The 21,767-nt window shown below is 38.9% G+C and overlaps 1 protein-coding gene across 1 annotated transcript in view; it reads right to left on the bottom strand.

Moving 5' to 3' along the window:
• TSPAN8 (tetraspanin 8) overlaps positions 1 to 21,214 on the bottom strand; it is a 61,275-nt gene extending 40,061 nt beyond the window's left edge. The window contains exon 1 of the mRNA XM_056130685.1: positions 21,167 to 21,214. Coding sequence (XP_055986660.1) covers positions 21,167 to 21,214 — 48 coding nt within the window. The remainder of the gene's footprint in view (positions 1 to 21,166) is intronic.
• Between the last annotated feature and the right edge of the window lie 553 nt (positions 21,215 to 21,767).

The raw sequence follows: 21,767 nt of genomic DNA, 5'->3' as shown, positions 1-21,767 counted from the left end.
AGAAGATCATTTGCCTTGCTTGCGGCCAACCCAGGTTCGATTCCTCCGTCCCTCTTGGAGAGCCTGGCAAGCTACCAAGAGTATCCCGCCCACACGACAGAGCCTGGCAAGCTTCCCGTGGCATATTTGATATGCCAAAAACAATAACAACAAGTCTCACAATGGAGACGTTACTGGTGCCTGCTCGAGAAAATCGATGAACAACGGAAGGACAGTGCTACAGTGCTAATAGAAAAAAGATTATGCAGAATATCATGAATCTGATCATTTTAAAATAAAAGATTAAGGTTGTTGAGTATTATAAATTACTACTAATGTTACAGACAAAAAAGTGACATGGTCAGACATATGTGTCTCTGATGAAAGAATACAATATCACCTACAACATGGCTGTTTCTCTAGAAAGTAAAATCTGAATTTTACTAAGCCACTGAATACATCTGCTAAATTAGAGATTATGCCCAAGAAAACATTAAAAAAATAAAGAGTATGCATTTAATAAATTCCAGACCTTCAGAAGTTAAATAATACATGCCACACAAATAAACAAAAATTTGAGGTAAAGAAAGTTATGAAAACAAAATTAAAATTAACATATCAAGGAGACAAAAGCCAATGATAAATTACATATCTTAATTGTATCCTGACTAAAACAGAAACATTTATGAGACAAAATAAATGTGAATACTTTTAGGCATTTAATTGCTAATAAATTCATATTTAATGTGAAATGATATGGTTACAATTTTTTAATATTCATCTTTTAAAAGTATGTGTTAAAACCTTACAGAAGAATTTATAAATCTGGGATTGCTTCAAAATAATATAGGACAGAAGAAAGGATGAGTAGAGGAACCAGGACAGATTGAATATGATTTGATGGGTTTCTGGGGACTATCATTGGTTTACAATTTATCTAGATTATATTATTATATGGGCTGGAGCGATAGCACAGCGGATAGGGTGTTTGCCTTGCAAGCGGCCAACATGGCCGACCGGAGTTTGATTCCTCCGCCCCTCTCGGAGAGCCCGTCAAGCTACCGGGAATATCTTGCCACACAGCAAAGCCTGGCAAGCTCCCTGTGACGTATTCGATATGCCAAACACAGTAACAACAAGTCTCAAAATGGAGACGTTACTGGACCCGCTCGAGCAAATTGATGAACAACAGGAGGACAATGTTTGTCTGTGTGTTTGTTTATATTATTATAGATTATAATAATCTAATATAATCTAATTTCATATATTAGATTCACATTTCTATCCTATGTATAATACTATCACTTCTACTACCAACATTCTTGTGCCATTTTCACCTCTGGAAAGAATCTTCTGGGGTTCAGAGTATTAAGGTGTTAGCCTTACATGCAGCCAACCTGGGTTCAATCCTCAGCATCTCATACAGTCCCCCGAGCACTGCCAGTGGTAATTCCTAGGTGCAGAGCCAAGAGTAACTCCTGAGCTCTGCTGGGTTTGACCCAAAAAGCCAAAACAAAACAGAACAAAAAATTCTACTTATGACTCCCACTATCCCCATTTTCATCTAGTAACCACTGTAGTTTTTTAAAATCTAGGAAGTAGTTTGTTATTTTTTCATAGAGTATTTTATGATTCTGCATACTAAATTATTTTTTAGTTTTTTAAATTTTTTTATTTTATAAAGTATTTCACAATATTTGATTACATTTAGTATTCAAAAACCAATCCTACCACCATTACGCCTTCCTACCACCATATTTAGGGTGTTTCCATCTCAAGCCCCAAGCCCCAAGCCCTGACCCTAAGCACAACTGAAACAGTATACTTCGAGTTGTCTGTTATGAAAAACTGCTGAAAATGCTCCCAAAAAAAGTATCTATAGAGGAAACAGTGTGAAGATTGTTCTATTTTGGCAGGGGTCAAAACAGACATTCTTTAGGATATCACTAACATGTTAAAGGTTGAGTGATGTGAGCTTTTCTATACATATATATGAAAATATGTATATATAAGTATATATATGTATTTCCATCTATGATTGGTTGCCTACTATTTGAACTCCATTAAATGTGGTGTGGTACTCTTGGATGAGATTACACGGCACCGGGGGCAGTTGGTGAGAGTAATGCCTGGAAGATGGGGGATCTGGGTGGAGGAGCACCCAGTCCCAATCCAAGCAGGCTTGGAGATCTATGCCCCAGGTCCCACACACCTGGGTTCCTCTGCCAGTTTCTTCATGCATGAGGCTCTTCCGAACGTGTGGAGAGTGGTTTTAAGCATGGCTGTGGCTGGAACCGGAGGTCTTCAGCTGCCGGGGCTCTGCTCGGGGTGGGAAGGGAAGCTCAACCCACCCTCCTCCAAGGGGCCCTGATGAGAACAGCCAGGCGCGGAGGCAGGAGACCGCATTCGCGGCCAATCAACATCTTATTATCTAGGTCTTACTCTAGAGAACCTGGCAGGCTATCAAAAGTATCCTGCCCACACGGCAGAGTCTGGCAAACTCCCCGTAGCGTATTCAATATGCTAAAAACCAGTAACAATGATGGGTCTCATTCTCCTGACCCTGAAAGAACCTCGAATGTGGCACTTTTTAAAACCTCAGGGCTAGGATGAAGGAGACGTTACTGGGGCCTGCTCGAGGCAATCGATGACCAACAGGATGACAGTGACAGTGATACTCTTGGATAATGGGTAGGGAGTATCTTATGATGTATCCAGGAATAGGTTCACTTGTGCATGAGCCTCGGCCGGAGCATGTGGTGAGCAGCCTTGAGCACAGCAGCAGTTGGGTTCTGGAGGTTTTCAGCTGCAGGGACTGGGAACCTTGGGACGGGGAGGGCTCTCATCCACCCCCTTCTGGGGAGCCCTGAGTGAAACAGCCTGGCATGGGGTCCAGTGGCATGGTTATGGTGGGTGTCATGTTGCTCCCTTCTGAGAGAAAAAGCTGTGCGATCTGGATGGTGGCCAATGATGAGATTATTTTAATAACCATTTTTATTTCTGACTTTTTTATAACTGTGTCATTTCCACTGATTTAACCGTGGTTTTTTGGGGGAGGAGTCTGGGGGTTGGTTTTTTTTTTATTGCTTTGGGGTCACATGCAGCGATGCTCAAGGGTTACTCCTGGCTCTGCACTCAGGAATTACTCCTGGCGGTGCTCAGGGGATCATATGGTATGCAGAAGATTGAACTCAGATCAGCCTCATGCAAGGCAAACACCCTACCGGCTGTGCTATCACTCCAGTCCTGATATACTTTTGATTTGTCTCTAAGTCTTCCATATATCTTAAAAATACAATCAATTTCCTGATATACAGGCCTGCCCTTCCTGTACTTTATTCCCCCATTCTCCACTGTTAAATAGTGCTGACTTATTTAATGCCAATAGATTTTCAAGATAAGCTTTAGATCTTGTTGAAACACAAATCCTGTTGATTAAAAGGCAGCATCCTCTGTCACATCAAAACACTAACTTCAAATTACTGACGCATTCCATACTGACTTAAGTATATCTTTTTATGACTAAATAATTTTATTGTTTCTCTCACCTATGACAATTACTTCTTCTGTTTTATATCTCTTCTAATGACACACTTCTATGACTATTATCTAACATCTCCATTTAGTTACCTGTTTGAAACCCAGATTGTAAAGGCTTAATAAGATTTAGTGGTTTGACTCTGGATGAGAACAGAGCACATTTTCCCAGAGTCCTTTAAACCCAGGAATCCTGAAGCCTGAGCAATAGTGCAGCAGGTAGGGCATTTTCTTTGCACATAGCTGACCCAGGTTCGATCCCTGGCATCCTATATGGTCCTCCAAGTACCATCAGGAGTAATTCCTGAGTTGTAGAGCCACAAGTAACTCGTGAGCATCGCTGGGTGTGACCCAAAGCTCAAAACAAAATAAAACAAAAAACAAGGAGTCCAGCAAAATTTACAACTAGGAATAATTGCCCTTTAATTAAGAGATATTTTTTTGCAGTGATTGTTTTGTAACAACACCAAAACATTTATGAAATGTTTATCCTCACAGATCTTGAAGTGCACTTTTTTTTGGTCATTGGCTCATTTTCAATTACTGAAATAATCAAAGAAAGAACAAACAAATCCAAACAAGTAAAATGAAAAATAGACTTTCTTTTTCCTCCTATTTCTCTTGTACCGTGTCTTATCTCTCATATGATCAAAGATTCCTTTTCCTGCATAAAATTGATATTTAAAAGAAAAACACTTACCCAGAAGATGAAGTTGAAGATAAACAAAGAACATTTTACCAACAAATTCACACCTGCCATGCTGGAAAATGATCAGGATTCTAGATGCTCTTAATTTAACTGTTCATGAAAGGGAGGAAAATAGCCCAGTTATTAAAATAGAAGAAAATCAATGTAGATTTAAATTTCACAAGAACTATTTCTAAGTGGGTATATTCTTTTGTTTGTCATGGTCCCTGGGGCACCCAGTCAGGACATGGATGATCCTTTCTCAAAAAAAAAAAAAAAAAAAAAAACCTCTCCTCTAAAGTAACCATACATCAAGTTAGGGAAATAGCAATAGATTGGGCAAAGAATGACTCACAAATGGTAGGTTGCTGGATTTTAAAAACCCCAACCTCACTTCCCAGCCCTCTATTTTGACTATAGGGAAATAACATTGTTTTTGTTCTGAGATAAATGGACATTCTGTTTCGACTCATTTTTTTGCATTGCGTTTTCTCAAAATTTCTTCCAGATGCAATAAAACACATTTAGGAATGTGCAAAATCTAATGTCTTAGACACAGTGACCTTTTGTGTTTACCTCCAGAACAATCAAGCAATGGAAGATGTATCTGACTTCCAAAACAATTTCAGAACAATTCTATGCCTAGAATACAATGTAGTTGGGAAAATGGGGAGGGACATGTGTTGCAGTGGAAAAGAAAAAACTTTCTGATCTTTCCTATATTGTGTCCTTTTAAAAAAAATATTTAGGCTTTTTTTTTCTTTTTGGGTCACGCCGGTTATCTTTTATGGCACTGTACTTTATACACTGTGCTTTCTCTAGTAAATTACATACAACTACAACCCTTCTCCACCAACACTTTCTGAATTTCTGATCTCAGACAAAAAAAAAATCCAAAATAAGTAGGTGGTCATAGTTCAGTGATGACAAATTGTACATTTTGTTTCTAGTGCTAACAGAAGACAGCTGTCCCAGGTAAAGGCAAAATCTTGGATCTAATCAAGGAGGTGTAGATTGCTTTTGTGTAAACAATTTGGTTCATGCTAATTTCCACATCCTGCCTCTTAGAAGGAGTTCTATTTCCTCTCTAAATAAAATAATCTATACTGCAAAAGGTTTCTGGGAAAACAATTCTTTAAAATCTTTGCTAAACTCTGGACAATGAACAAGCATGGACTTGTAAAAACTTGAATTTTTAAAAACTTTCTAATCTTCACAGAAATAAAATGTGCTTTGAAACAATTTCATTATGATAATATACAAAATATATCTACTATATTGGCAGCAAAAATATTTAGTGTTAAAGGCTAAATTTAGAATGCTTTTTAAATTAATATTTCAATTAGTATTAAAATAGTTGTTTTTTTGTGATGACTCCTGCTAGAAAATGGATATGTTTTAATAAACTTCTACTGATATAGTAATATATACAGGATTATCCATAATTGAGGTGGTTTTGATTAATTGAAAAATAAATGAATTTATAATTCTGGAAAGGATTATTCCTTAGTGGTAAAATTAAAAGCAGGATATAGATTTAAATGTTTTATTGCAAAAATTATATATATTGAGCAGCTACCAAAATTTAGTTTAGAATAGATTTTTATAGATGATAAATCTTAAAAATATTTTTTATTCTTTAAATCCTTAAACTACATATAATTGTAAGTCAATATTACCTTTACCTTTTACTATATCACGAAAGTAAAAAATATAGTTTTCAGTTAAATTATTAGTGCGACCTAAAGACAATAATAATAAAAAGACAATTACTATGGAATAGGATCCCCAGGCCAATTGAAAATCTTTATGACGTAGTACATTTTATATTTGCATAAGTTTTACCCACCTTTTTACTTTAGCTTGGGTAAATACTATGTAGGATCATTTTGCATTCTCCTCCTTCTTATCTTATATCCAATCACTTCCCACAGATTACTGAGCTCTAAAATTCTCCTCAAATCCATTTCCTTCATCTTATCCTTTGCAACTGTCACTATTATCTTTTTATTATCTCTTGCTTGAATTATTACAATAGAATCTTGTCTCATGACAATCTATTCCCTTTTGTTTTTCAGCATTCCAGAATTATTTCTTTTTGTACATTACTCTCTTTATAAAATGCTCATTGATCATGTAATTCTGACTTTAAACCAATCCATATGATTTCCTGTTCCCTAGAAGTTAAATTTCAGCTTCCTAGAATGATATTTAAAGTACCTGGTAAGCAGACACTTATCATCTTCCATTTCACTAGGTTTTAATAACAGCATAGTTAGACACCTTAGACCATGGAAAAGAGAATGAGATTCCTTGTTCTCAGAGCAGAGAAAAGTGCACAAGTAGCATATTATTTGCTCTATAGAAAAGAACATGTTCTCAAAATCATTATGTAAGGAAGGTCGAGATTTGGGATTTGACCCACTAAGGCAGACACGGGAAGGAGGATCGTGTTCCTCTCTATAAAATAACAAAAAATTTATTTAACAAATATATTGAATGCCTGCTTACTGTATTCTAGCGAATATACTAGATAATCCTGTAAATATTGCAGTTTATAAAACAGGATAAAAACCCTGACTGTTGTAAGTGATTTTATTGTATATATTACACACACACACAAACATATATATAATTATATAATATAAATCAGGTAAGTAGATTCTAGAAAAATAAAAATAGAAAGTCATAATAGAAATTTCATTATAATGTGACCACAGACAGGTATTTTTAGTATATCACTTTATTACTATTAAAATTTGTGTTTTCAGACAACTTCTTCTAGTTATTAATTCAATTAATATTTATAGAATTACTACAGTGTTAGCCCTTAGCATATGGCAATGACCACAGAGACAATGCTGCTGATATCCCAAATAGCACAGTGGTAAGGCGTTTGCCTTGCACGTGGCCAACCTGGCCGACCGGGGTTCAATTCCTCTGCTCCTCTTAGAGAGCCTGGCAAACTACCAAGAGTATCTCGCCCACACGGCAAAGCTTGCCTAGCAAGCTCCCCGTGATGTATTTGATAGACCAAACACAGTGACAAGTCTCACAGTGGAGACGTTACTGGGCCCGCTCAAGCAAATCGATGAACAACGGGAGGACAGTGCTACAGTGCTACTTTCCTGAAAGGAAGATAATCTTTGTATTTTTGTTTTCAAATTTTAGTTATATGTATGAATAAAATGGGCAGTGAAAAAGCAGATCATGTTTTCTCAAGAAAAAAATGTCATCATATCCTCCTTTATTTTATATGTTTTATTATCAAGGTTGAGCTAGAGCGATAGCACAGCCGTACGGCATTTGCCTTGCACGCAGCCAACATGGCCGACCCCAGTTCGATTCCTCCACCCCTCTCAGAGAGCCCGGCAAGCTACCGAGAGTATCTCGCCCACACGGCAGAGCCTGGCAAGCTACCCGTGATGTATTTGATATGCCAAACACAGTAACAACAAAATCTCCAATGGAGACGTTACTGGGCCCGCTCGAGCAATTATCAAGGTTACTTTATGCTATAAGGATCTTTCAAAGCAAATGTCAATATTCACATTATATTCTAAAAAGCTGGTAGCAGTAACAGCAAAAATGAGTTAACTTCACCCCACACACACATGTCTGTATTTAGTTGTGGACATGTAAGTTCATAATGTCATGTATTTTAAACAATTAAAGAGAAGTCCTGATACTTCTCATCATTTCTTATTCTGAAAACCCTTTTTGTCTTATTTTCAGAAAATTGAGGTGGCTCACTTATGGGTTTCATGATATCTAATAGGAACAGAGTCTTGGCTCTTGTCCTGTAGTTTAATTCTAGCATTCCTGAGGCCAACATTCTTCTTATGCTTTTATTTGAACACAATGCTCTGTGCTTCCTATCCTGTGTGCTTATGGATCCTGGCTCATAAAAGCCTTTCGCATATTCCCACTGGATATGGGAAGCATCTGGTATGATAATGATTCCTTTCCTTCCTTTGCAGGACATTTTGAAACAATATCTACTTTTAATATTAATTCCATCTTAAAAATAAAATGTGACTTGGAATTGTCATTGAAACAGTACAGTGTTTGTGAAGAATAGGTACTCAATATCCAAAATTATTATCTCCTGTTAACATTTTTATTTTAAAATATTGATGATTTGCACCTGGACATAAAATTACTAGTCATATAAGTCACACAAGAAAAATATGAAATATGCAATATGAAACTTTCATAAGAAAATAGACTCTACATTACAAAAGTAAAGTAAAGGCCCTCCCGTTGATCTTCGATTTGCTCGAGCGGGCCCAGTAACGTCTCCATTGGAGACTTTGTTGTTACTGTGTCTGGCATATCGAATACGTCACGGGGAGCTTGCCAGGCTCTGCCGTGCGGGCGAGATACTCTCGGTAGCTTGCCGGGCTCTCCGAGAGGGGCGGAGGAATCGAACTCGGGTCGGCCATGTTGGCTGCGTGCAAGGCAAACACCCTACCGCTGTGCTATCACTCCAGCCCAAAAGCCTATGTTAATTCTTTACAAGTACACTGTAAAAAAATGTTCATTACCATTAATACTTGAAGTGATTTCACAAGGTGAAAATTAAACTAGAGGATAGAGGGTAGGTCAGGTAAAAAGATCTCTCTGAAGTCCCTCAAAGCTCAACTTTCTCACCCTTTACTAACATGGTCTGCGTAAGACACACTCAAACTAATCTTAAGACACACTCTCTTAAACTGATATCTGAGTTAGAAATCAATTTTTTAGTTTATTTTTCATGAAAAGTGCACCTATATGCTATTTTATATCAGAAAATCTCTGATTATAAATTCTTTAGCTATAAGAAGCAGCAAAGAAATCAATATATATTTGATAGATATACCATATAAATATATAGATTATGTAATGTATTTATATTATATATTTATATAATGTAGTGATATGTATTATAAATATATAATATACCATATGAATATATAAAGTATATAATATAAATACTTGTATATTTCAATATATAACTGTACCTGTAGATAGATTTTTTTTTGTAGGAAGTAAATGAATAAAGAAATAAATTGTCAAGTTATGGTGGGCTGAGTCTAGAATCATCTGAGTGATTTGCAGCATTCCATTCCTAAATATTAGTGATATACCATCAAATTCTTTTTGCTCAATAATGACTTCTCTCTCCTCTATTCTGGCTCTGCCCTCTCTGTGACCAAGGTGTTTCCTTAGGAAAGCACACATGAAAATTGACTAAGCATCCATATGCAGACTTTAATTATAATTCAGTACTTCTGAGATCACATTGCAATGTCATTTTTCATTTAAGCAATTTTACTTGCTTAGACATGGTTGTTCTTTGGTTTATTCTTGTAGATGTTACTAGTGGATATCTCAGAGGTTGCCCCTATTTTCCTTTTTTCAAATCAAGACATGTGTCCACGTACAGATTACAATACACAAGAAAAGAATGAAGAACTCAAAACAGAGCTCTGTAATCAGCAAGGTCATTGGATATCCATTCTGTACTACAGACTGACTGGTTATTTGCTTTTTAAGTGTAAATACCAACCTTCTTTTCCATACGTACTCTTTCCATCAGTCCTACTTGGTTATTTCACAAGATACACATTAGCTGCCAGCCATGAATACGATGTCATATAACATGAGTTAGAATATAAAGAAGTGAGTGGAGCTTGGTACACAAAATAAAAAGGAAGAGAAGAGAAAAATAGAAGATGAGAGGACAGCTAAATGCTAGTATCAGACATCAACTTCTTGAAACTGAAGGAACCTAAAATGTTACAATGAGTTTAAAATAGGCTTATCCTATGCAGTCATAAGCATAGACTAATGACTTTTGCATAATGCTAATTATGATATCACAAGTAGTGGGGGGAGGGGAAGATAACCTTCTCTCAAGTATTTTGACTGATATAAGAATGAAATTGACACAAATTAGAGTAAGAAAAGAAAATAATTAATTGTATAAATGTATTATTACAGAGGTCTTATGAGCATGTACCTGTGGAATGACCAATGTATAAGATTTACATACTTTTCAGACAAAGGGACAATAAATAGATGAGCAGTTTATAGCACAATATATTATTTTTTCCAATAGACACTAAGTGAGGAATTTATCAGAGTTTATTTATATAGGGTCTGGAGATTATTAGTATATCAGTTATTTCTCAAGCAACTTTAAGTAAAACTAATAAACATGCCATGCTGGCACATTTGGGGTGAATTACCCTGAACCCTAATACAACTAAGAAAGGTTTAAGCAACCCAGAACCCTGGGGGTGTATTTTATGAGTTCTGATTTCCAGATGACAAGAAATAGCAGGAAGCCATTGTTAAATATCATGGATCAAGAAATTTTAAGATTTCACCTCTGATGATTGTTGTTAATTTGAAATAATAATTTTTTCGATTTGCATTTCATGGGGGAATAGTGCCTAATACCAGAAAGGCATACACTCAAAGGAACTAAACACCCCTTTCCACAACCAACACCTTTATAAGAGGCAACAAAATAATGCTAAAGAAATTAGATTCTAATTTGACTATTTTTAAACACAGAGTCCTATTTAGAATATTTGTCATTAGTGCTTGGAAGACCTAATTATCTCAATGTGGGGAAAAAATGACTGAAATTCACCTAGAGCTAAAGGCCTAATGCATATTTCTGAAAGAAGAAGGTATAGATGCATTTTTCTGACCCATCCAATATGCGAGCAAGCTCATACAATCCATGTCAAATTAGAGAGCTTATCTAAGATATTTAACCCACACCCCTAGTTGCATACCAGCCCTCGCCAATAAATGCCACTGGGTATGACTCTAAACAGTAGCAATAACAAAGCGCAAAATCCAAATGTAGTTTTTCCAGAAATTAAACACAAATATGGGCTGGAGCGATAGCACAGCGGGTAGGGCGTTTGCCTTACAAGCGGCCAACATGGCCGACCCGAGTTCGATTCCTTCGCCCCTCTCGGAGAGCCCGGCAAGCTACCGAGAGTATTCGATATGCCAAACACAGTAACAACAAAGTCTCCAATGGAGACGTTACTGGGCCCGCTCGAGAAAATCGATGATCAACGGGAGGGCCTTTACCTTTACCTTTTAAACACAAATATACCATTCTCTTCAGTTCTTCTCACTTATAGTTTAGGATTAAAATGGCTTTCCCTGATCTTCCCAATAATTTTCTTATTCAAAATTATTCTTTTAGTCGCCCGCTCCTCTCTGGAAAGAAAGATGGCGGCCGCACGGGAGCCTTGTGGACAGCAGGTTTGAGCCAGGGGTGGTGGGAGTGGCAGGGACATCATGGGAAGGGGAGCGTAATGGGCCATCCTTCACGCCCAACTGAGGTCGCCAGCTGCCCCCCACGAGCGGCTCTCCAGCACGGCCACGGCCCCGGAGGCACAAGGACTTAGCACAGAGAGCCACCTGCTTGGAGCAGAAAAGCAAATGGACTATGTGTTAAACCGCGCCACCAAGCCTGCCCGGAGGGGAAAGTGTGTTGGCCCACTCGCCCGCTCCTCTCTGGAAAGAAAGATGGCAGCCGCACGGGAGCCTTGTGGACAGCAGGTTTGAGCCGCGGCTGGGGGTGGCAGGGACCTCATGGGAAGGGGGGCGTAATGGGCCATCCTTCACGCCCGACCGAGGTCGCCAGCTGCCCCCCACGAGCGGCTCTCTGGCACGGCCACGACTCCAGAGCACAGAAACCAATCTCTTAACTATCTAACTTTTCATAGAAATTTTTCCAGGGTTAATAAGTAAAATAGCAGAAATCCAAAACCGGCGACATCATTTTATTCTTAAACCAAGTTGTAGAAAGCAAATCATTTCACAGCGCTGTTTCAGCATGTCTGATTGGGGAGGGGGCGGCGTCGTAAACTCTAAACAATAATTGTGCATCTTCTATTGAAACAATGTATCTAGTCAAAGTAGATAGAGTATTAACTAGAACTCATCTGCCTCACAGGAATTGGGAGGGGTGGGAGGTGGGGTTCTATTGGGGTTCGCGGTTAAAAATAAGTATTGGTAAAGGGAAATATGTTTGATATTTACATGACTGAGACCTAAACCCGAAAGCTCTGTAACTTTTCCCACAGTGATTCAATAAAGAAATAAATTATAAAAAAAATAATAAAAGACAGCATAAAAAAAAATTATTCTTTTAGATGTCAACCCTAAGAGCCAGGGGTGGTGGGAGCGGCAGGAGTGGGAGTAAGAAACTGAAAAAAAAATCCTAAAAATCTGAAAAACATTTTTAAATAAGCTATTATTGGGGTCATCAAAAGTTCCTTTGAATAAAACAAAGCCAAGGGATATTTGCTTTGCACAATGGCGTGTTGACTTCTATTTTGGCCTATACTTATCATTAAATCTTTTAAAAAATGTTCCACAGGAAGCTTAATGATTTTTTTAATATGTGGAAGAGACCCAAAGTCTTCCTGCATATGAAATTTATTTATACTCTATTCATACTGGAGACCTTAGAGAATCAGAGAATTCCGTAAGTATTCTGCCCTCTTTTCTTTTTACTCTTTTTCTTTCTTGAGTTAATGAGTGTGAAGTAGTATTGCTAAGGCAGAAAGACTGGCTTAGCCAAGTTTTCTCAAAAAGGAATGTGCAAATCTGAGCTCTCTTTTCCAGAACTCGAGCTATCAGTCCAGGGCCTGGTGTAGAAGAAGATGTAACCTCTAGAAAGTTCAAGTTTCTGGAGATTCACTAATTTTCAGCCAATCCCAAAGGACTTTATGAAAAGGAAATAGTTCATAAAGCAATTCTCTGTGCTGTAAGATTATGTCACTCCAAAGCTTTGAACCGTCTCATGGATTCCCATCACAATGAGAATGAAATCCAAAGCCACACAAGATGGGCCCTTGGCTAACCCACTGACCTCATTTCTTTCCATTTTCTTCCTCACTCATGCTGCTCCAGCCAGAATCAAATCCTTGATGATCCCTGGACTCATCCCAACCAGGGCCTTCCAATTTCTCCTTCCGTCTCAGGATCCCTTTCATCTACAAAGCTAGATAGTTCATTCTCCAGTTTTATTTACATACACATACACACACACACATATATGAACACACACATTTTTTCCTTCTTTTTAACAGAATATAAACATCAGCAGATGAGGAACACCACAAGATATGTTTTTATACATGCAAAAAAATCTATAATTTTTATGAAACTTAATAAGCCTATATCATGGCATATTTCCTTATTTTCTGAGAAATAAGGACAAAATCTAAAGCATTGAACTTCCTACTTTCAAAATATATCATAGGGCCAGAGAGTTAGGGCATTTGCTCTGCACACAGCTCACCTGGCTTCAATTCCCAACACCTAATATGTCCACCATTGCTAAGAGTGATTCCTGTGCAGAGCCAGGAGTAAGCCCTGAGCACCATTGGGTATGGTGTGTGTTTGCACACACGTGCACATGCATGCACACACTCATACACACACACACACACACACATACACACAGATACAGTAATCAAAACAGGATATTGGGAAATAGCTGAAAACCCTGAAACACATATCTTTCAAGTATAAAGCCTTGAATTTTGTCCTTGGCACTGTATGGTCTCCCAAACAACAACAACCAGGGACACTGGTGACTCCAGTGCTGTTAAGTTGAGGAGTCTAAACAGCATCTTATTGTCAGGTCCAAATGGTGAAACATCTGGCCTGGTTGGTCCTCTGAGCCCTTCTTAAGATCTTCCCCAAAGATGGGTATATAAACAATAGAGCAAAACTGTCCAGAAATACACACAGAAATGCTCAACTGATCTTCAATATGAGTACTGAGAAAATACAAAGAGAAGAAGAATTGTCTCATTGAACTGTACTGGAAACAATAGATATCTATGTGTAAAAGAATAAAATCAAATTGCAATTAGACACCACAAAAATCACCCACAAAGGAACTGTAGTGTTAGTACATGACCAACATGGTTCAATTCTGGATACTGTATACGCATATCCAAGCTCCACCAAGCATTATCTCTGAACACAGAGCTAGGGAAACACTTTACCACATTGATTTTGGCAGTTATTTCATGGATATAACCTTGAAAGTACAAGCAACAGAAACAAAATTTAACACCTAAATGTATACAGTCAACAAAACAAACAGCAACCTATGGAATGAGGGGGAAAAAAGACTTTGAAAATCATGCTTTTGATTAGAGATTAATCTTTCGACCATACCAGAAACATTAACAACTTAACAACAATGAAAATACTAATGATATTTTTATGGTTATTATAAATATAATCACTGAAATAAAACAAAGAAGCAATCCATTAGTTCAGTAATATGAAAGTTATATGAGAGAGCTAAAATAGTTAAATTGACCAAATTATATACTAATGAGGGTTAGTTATTGGAAGATTGGAGAGAGTGAAAAATGAAGTTAGTAACAGGAAGTAATACATCTATGAAGAGAAGATTATTCAAAGAAAAATTTTAATGTTTCATTTGAATGACTAACTTAGTGAGAAGAAATGGCCTGAAAACTTTGTCAGTAAGGGTCATAATATCCTCTTTCCACCCTAAAAAAGAATGCTTGTTGCTAAAGAGGCTTAATTACTGTTTCAAAGAGAAAGGAGTAGAGACAATCCCAGCTTTTAGGAAAAGAAGGGTTAGAGAGTCAATTAATACTCAACCACTTCTTTTACTTCAAAATAATTAAGAAGCCAATTTGGCACACACTGTGTGTGTGGAAGAGAGGATTCCTATGTTGGATTTAACAGCCATTAAAAATAAAGAAATATAACAAAAATAGATCGCCAGACAAAAGATGCAGCATAAGCAAAATTACATGGACAAGGTAGATCATGATTATGGGAGAGTTAGATCCAGCCCCCCTCCTTCCCCCCAAAAGAATGAGTTTAGAAAGAACCTGGCTTTTATCCAGGAAATAGAAAATAAAGTAAAAACAAACAAATAAATAAATAAATCTTAAGAAAACAAAGGAGCAGTGGTTGAGAGTTTTCGTGAGAAGAGATATCCCTATCAGCATCTTCTTTCGTCCTATTTTAACTTAGGCACGTGATTTAAAATCACTGTGTCACTGTCACTGTCCTCCTGTTGTTCATCGATTTGCTCAAGCGGGCCCAGTAACATTGTGAGATTTGTTACTGGGTTTGGCATATTGAATACATCACGGGTAGCTTGCCAAGCTTTGCTGTGCTGGCGAGATACTCTTGGTAGCTTGCCGGGCTCTCCGAGAGGGGCGGAGGAATTGAACTTGGGTCGGCCATGTTGGCTGCATGCAAGGCAAACACTCTACCCGCTGTGCTATCGCTCCAGCCCTGTGATTTAAAATATTGTTAGCAATAGAGATTAAAATACACCCTGTACCAACACCATACCCTCCACTAGAGTGTTAGTATTTCTCCACCAACATCTCAAGGTCACCTCCCATGCTACTTATGCCCCTTGGCAAACTCAGTTCTATAGGCAAGAGTTGTTACCATTGCCCATTTTTTTATTCCTTTACTATGTTTCTTTATATGCCACATGTGAGGTCATTCTGTATTTTTCCCTTTCCCACTGACTGACTTCACTTAACATGATACCCTCTAATTTCATCCATGTCTCAACCAGTCGTATGATTTCATCTTTTCTTTTTTTTTTAAATTTATTTATTTATTGAATCACCGTGGGAAAGGTTACAAAGCTTTCAGGTTTAGGTCTCAGTCATGCAAATATCAAACACATTTCCCTTTACCAATACTTATTTTTTACTATGAAGAATCCCAATAAAACCCCACCCCCCACCTCTCCCAGTCCCTGTCGGGCAGATGAATTCTAGTTAACACTCTATCTGCTTTGAATAGATTCATTGTTTCAATAAAAGATTCACCACTATTATTTAGAGTTTACCCCCCCCCCAAATCAGAGATGCTGAAAAAGCATTGTGAAGTGATTTGCTTTCTACAGCTGGGTTCAAGAATTAAATGTTGGTTTTGGATTTCTGCTATTTTACTTATTGACCCTGGAAGTATTTCTACTGAAAGTCAGATAGTTAAGAAATTGGTTTCTGTGCTCTGGAGTCGTGGCCGTGCTGGAGAGCCGCTCGTGGGGGGCAACTGGTGACCTTGGTAGGGTGTGAAGGATGAACCGGAACGCACCCCTTCCCATGAGGTTTTAGTCGCCCCCACTCCCCCGGCTCATGCCTGCTGTCCACAAGGCTCCCATGTGGCCGCCATCTTTCTTTCCAGAGAGATGAGGGCGAATGGGGCAACACCCTTTCCTCTCCGGACAGACATGATGGCCTGGATAAACGCATATCCCGTTCACTTTTCTGCTCCAAGCTGCTGGGTTATGCATTAAGTCCTTGTGTTTCTGGGGCTGTGGCCGTGCTCCAAACTTAACTATGATTTTCAGAGAGAAACGTTGGGTGGTTTACTTCCCATGGATCACTTTGTATATAGAGAGATGTCACGCGGCCGCATAAGCGGCCACGCGGTTTTGAGGAAAAGTCCTAGTTCCCGCATACTCGAGCTGTGCTTGTAGAGGCTTCTGGTCACCAGGGTTCCATCTGGGGGAGGCGGGATGCGGTACCTACCCCATCTGGGACTTCCCGATGATCTCGGCTCTTTTTGGAACCTGTTTTTTTTTTTTCCCCTTCGGGATCTGTGGATCCCGCCCTCCATGTTGTCCTTCTCCGATTTCATCTTTTCTTATAGTTGAGTAGTACTCTAAAAATCAAATTAGAGTCTAAATTCTTTAGGATGATTTCCTTGCCTCCTATAAAGGTGTTGGATGTGGAAAAGGGGGTTCAGTTCCTTTGTGTAGTTCTTTTGAGTGTATGCCTTCCTGACTTCAGGCCCTATTCACTTGTCATTAGCACTGCACTGCACTGTCCTCCCATTGTTCATCAATTTGCTCGAGTGGGCCCACTAACGTCTCCATTGTGAGACTTGTTGTTACTGTGTTTAGCATATAGAATATGTCACGGGTAGCTTGCCAGGCCTTGTCATTAGGCACTTAGGTTATTTTCATTTTTTAGCTATTGAAAATAGAGTTGCAATGAACATAAGTAGGCATCTATCTTTTTGAATTACTGTTTTTGTGTTCTTCAGAGATATCTGAGTGGAAATATATGGATAGTTTTTCCTATATAAAATTATATATATATTTTTAATATTTTGATAAATACCCATGCCATTTCCATAGAGCCTGAATAATTTTGATTCCCACTAACAATGTGGGTCGCAGTCACGGTCACAGTCCTCCGGTTGTTCATCGATTTGCTAGAGCGGGCCCAGTAACATCTCCATCGTGAGACTTGTTGTTACTGTGTTTGGCATATTGAATACTTCACGGGTAGCTTGCCAGGCTTTGCCATGCGGGTGAGATACTCTCGGTAGCTTGCCGGGCTCTCTGAGAGGGGTGGAGGAATCGAACTCGGGTTGGCCATATTGGCTGCTTGCAAAGGCAAATGCCTTACCCGCTGTGCTATCGCTCCAGCCCCAACAATGTGGGAGGGTTCCTTCTTCTCCATACTACCACCAGTACTGATTTCTGGCCTTTTTTATATGGGCCATTACTATAAAGTGAGATAGCTCATCATTTTGATTCACATTTCCCTTATAATAAATGGAAGTATTTTTCCATGTGCCTGTTAACAACTTCTTTTCTTTGAAAAATTGTATGTTTAGTTCTTCTGCCTAAGTTTTGTCATTGTGTTTTTGTTAGTTCTTTGTATAATTTGAATATTAGCTCTTGTTTCACTTGCCATTAAAACTGAATTTCCCAAAGACAACACTTAAAGCCAACATTGTGGAGCATATTTTCTTATGTTTTTCCTGGTATATTATGGTTTTGATTCTAACATACAAATCTTCACTCCATTTTTATTTTATTTTTGTGATGACATGAAAGAAGGATCCAGTTTTATTCTCAGACATATGACTATTCATTTTCCCAGTATCATTTACTGAAGAGACTTCCCTTTCTTAAATTTGTGTTCTTGACTTCTTTAGCATAAATTAACTGTTCAAAGATATATATTTGTTTTAGAATTTCAATTTTAGTCCACTGATGTGCATATGCACGTTAATTCCAACACTATGCCATTTAGATTACTATAATTTTATATTATAGTTTGAAGTCAGGAAGTGCGATTTCTCCATTCTTTTTTTTTCTTTTAAGATTACACAGGCTATTTGAGGGTATTTTGTTCTATTTTTCTGACGAATTACATTGGGGAGAGAAGTTAGGGTATGATCGAGTACAAAAGAACATGTGCTTTGCCAACTTGAGGTTATAAATTTAACACATGGCTTGCCACCTGCATGCACAGAGCATGATCCATTAGCTCTGTGATCTGGGCTGCCACCTCTTCCCCTTGCTCCCCCCACCTCACTTCACTCCCCGCACTGAATAGTGTGTCATTTCAGAAGTACCAGCCAGATGTGTAAAAGCACCACAACTAAACTGCTCAAGCTCTGGCACAAACCATGACTAAGTGTACAAGCAAGAGCCACACCAGATGTGTGAACCCAGATGATCACCATATTCCAATGTGTGAGCATGACAACAGGGAAGGGGTGATTCTGGCCATGTCATTACAATAGCAAAGGAGAAGTAAGCTAAGGAGGAGGGAAATACCATTGTTATTTTGATAAGGATGACATTTAATCTGCATATTGTTTATGATCATGGCCATTTTCAAACATTATTTCTTTTCATCCAAGAACATAATATTTCTCCATTTACGAGTATATCCTATTTATTTTAGGTGACTTACAGTTTCTAAGGTATGCCTTTTACCTTCATTGTTACCTTTATTCCCAAATACTTAATTCTTTGAGTCTTGGCCGTTGATGGGATTACACTGTGCCAGGGGGCCAGTTGGTGGGTGTGACCCCTGCCTACTGGAATTGGGAGGATCTGGGTGGAGGATGCTCAGCCCTGATCCAAGCAGGCTTGGAGATCTCAGCCCCTGGATCCGCATGCCTTTGTTCCTCTGCAGGTACCTTCATAACTCTGCGCTGTTCTCTTCTGGGAGCTGGGTTTTATAGCTGGCAGAGTCTCCTGCCCCGGCGCCTCGCTTTCCTCGCCCGGGGCCCCTTGGATGGGAGCGGGTTGAGTTTTCCTCCCCGCCCCGACCAGGGCTCTGGCAGCCGAAGACCTCCAGAACCAGCCACCACCATGCTGAGACCACTCTCCACATGCATGAAGGTACCGGCAGAGGAACAAAGGCATCAGGTCCCGGGGTTGAGATCTCCAAGCCTGCTTGGATAGGGGCTGAGCATCTTCCACCCAGATCCTCCCAATTCCAGTAGGCAGGGATCACACCCACCAACTGGCCCCCTGGCACCGTGTAATCCCATCAACAGCCAAGACTCAGAGACTACAAAACCCAGCTCCCAGAAGCACCTGGCTGCATTTGCGGCCACGCGACATCTTATTATGACATCTTATTATGACATCTTATTATGACATCTTATTATGTCATTCCTACTTTGGACAAACTGGCAGGCTACCAAATGTAACCTGCCCACATGGCAGAGTCTGGCAAACCCCCCGTGGCGTACCCAATATGCTAAATACCAGTAACAATGAGGGGGTCTCATTCTCCTAACCCTGAAAGAGCCTCGAATATGGCACTTTTTAAAAAATCTCAGGGCTAGGACGAAGGAGACATTACTGGGGCCTGCTCGAGGCAATTGACGAACAACAGGAAGGTCGTGATCGTGACTTAATTCTTTGCTACACACTTTTCTTGAATTTTTTTATTTATTTCTTTTGTAGTTCATTAAACAATGACCATATCAAAATTTTAACAGATATTGGCCTGTCACTTTACTGAATTTTTGTTTCTATTAGTTCTTTAGTGTATCCTTCAAGGTTTTATATGAATTTTTTCATATTACCTGCAAATAGTAAAAGTTTGGACTTGTTTCTCAATCTGGATCCCTTTTATTTCTTTGTCTTGCTTAATTGCTCTGATTAGAACCTTAAATAATATATTAAATAAAAAAAGGAAGGACAGAAATTTTTTTAATCACTTTGAGATACACAGTTACAAAGCTGTTCATGATTGGATTTCAGTCATAAAATGCTCCAACACCCAGTGTATATTTCCCACCACCAATGTCCCGTTTCTCTCCTGCCACCCCGACCTCCTGCCTTCCTCAATGGCAAGCAAACTCCCTCTCTTCTTCCTCCTTTTCTCCCTCCCTCTCTCTCTTTCTCCCTCTCTTACTCTATCCCTCTTCTCTATCTACCTATCTCATATAGAAATTCTTCTCTTGTGGCTGGTATAAAGAAAAATATTTCTGTTTTTCTCCACTGACTGGTGTTTGTTAGCTGCTGGTTTATTCACATAAGGTCTATACTATGTTCAATTTCCTTTTGTATTCATATTGTTGTTGTTGTTGTTGTTGTTGTTAAGTTTTGGTCTTGGTTTTTGGGTCACAGTTGGTGGTGTTCAGTGCTTATTCCTGGCTTTGGGTTTAGGAGTCAAATGTGATGAGGCTCTAGGAACCATACAAGGTGCCAAAGATCAAACCCATGTGGGCCACATGTAAGGCAAGTGTCCTACCCACTGTGCTTTCTTAAAACTCTCCTATGATCTGACACCTTGGGGCTACTATGTGGTAATGCACCCAAAGCATGATTTCTATTCCCAAATAAATACCTTCCTGATTACATGACAGTCTGATTGTTTCTCTGGTGTAAACTGCAGCATAAAAATGACTATATTTTAAAATAGGGTCGGCGATCTCGTGGTAAAAATACCATTTTCTGGGCAAGGTGCCTTCAGGTGAGCCAAATAGCAATTGCTTCACAAGTTGCTGTTTGAGATACCACTGAGACAGTGGACACACTGATCACAAGGACCAATCAGAGGGCTTGCCAAAGGACAGAATCAGTAATCAATTATGAATAGCCAAGAATAGTTTAAGCTTATTAAAGCTAATTCACTCTTGTCTTACCTCATCTTCCTGTGTTTTATTCTGATAAAAGTTTCCAAATTTTGCCATTTCGTGGGGCACATTAAGTGCTTATCATTTAGTGTATCCTGAATTGCAATTCATTAGTCCCCAAATAGAAGCTTGATTGCTTCTAATTTTGGATTTTTGTTTTTAGATGAAAACGCCAAACATATACTGGGTAAGTGTTTTTATGCTGAGAAAAAAATTTAAAAAGTAAATCATGTAATGTCTACAAGGAGAGAGAGAGAGAGAGACAGACAGACAGACAGACAGACAGACAGACAGACAGACAGAGGAATATCTGCCATAGAGGCAGGCTAGGGAGCTGGGGAAGGGAGACAGGAGGGAAACTGGGAATATTGATGGTGGGAAATGTACACTGGTGAAGGGACAGGTGTTGGAACATTGTATAACTGAAACAAAATCATGAACAACTTTGTAACTGTGTATCTCACAGTGGCTCAATGATTAAAAAATAAAAATACTAGCAGGACTGGAGTGATGGGACACTGGTAGGGCACTTGCCTTGCACACAGCCACCCCGGATTCAACCCTCAGTAACCCATATAGTCCCCCTGGCACAGCCAGGTGTATCCTCCAT

This window comes from Sorex fumeus, unplaced genomic scaffold (genome assembly GCF_029834395.1).
Source record: "Sorex fumeus unplaced genomic scaffold, SorFum_2.1 ptg000081l, whole genome shotgun sequence".
Classification (NCBI taxonomy): Eukaryota; Metazoa; Chordata; class Mammalia; order Eulipotyphla; family Soricidae; genus Sorex; species Sorex fumeus.
The sequence above is the reverse complement of the archived record's forward strand: the minus strand, read 5'-3'. Positions and strand labels throughout refer to the sequence as shown.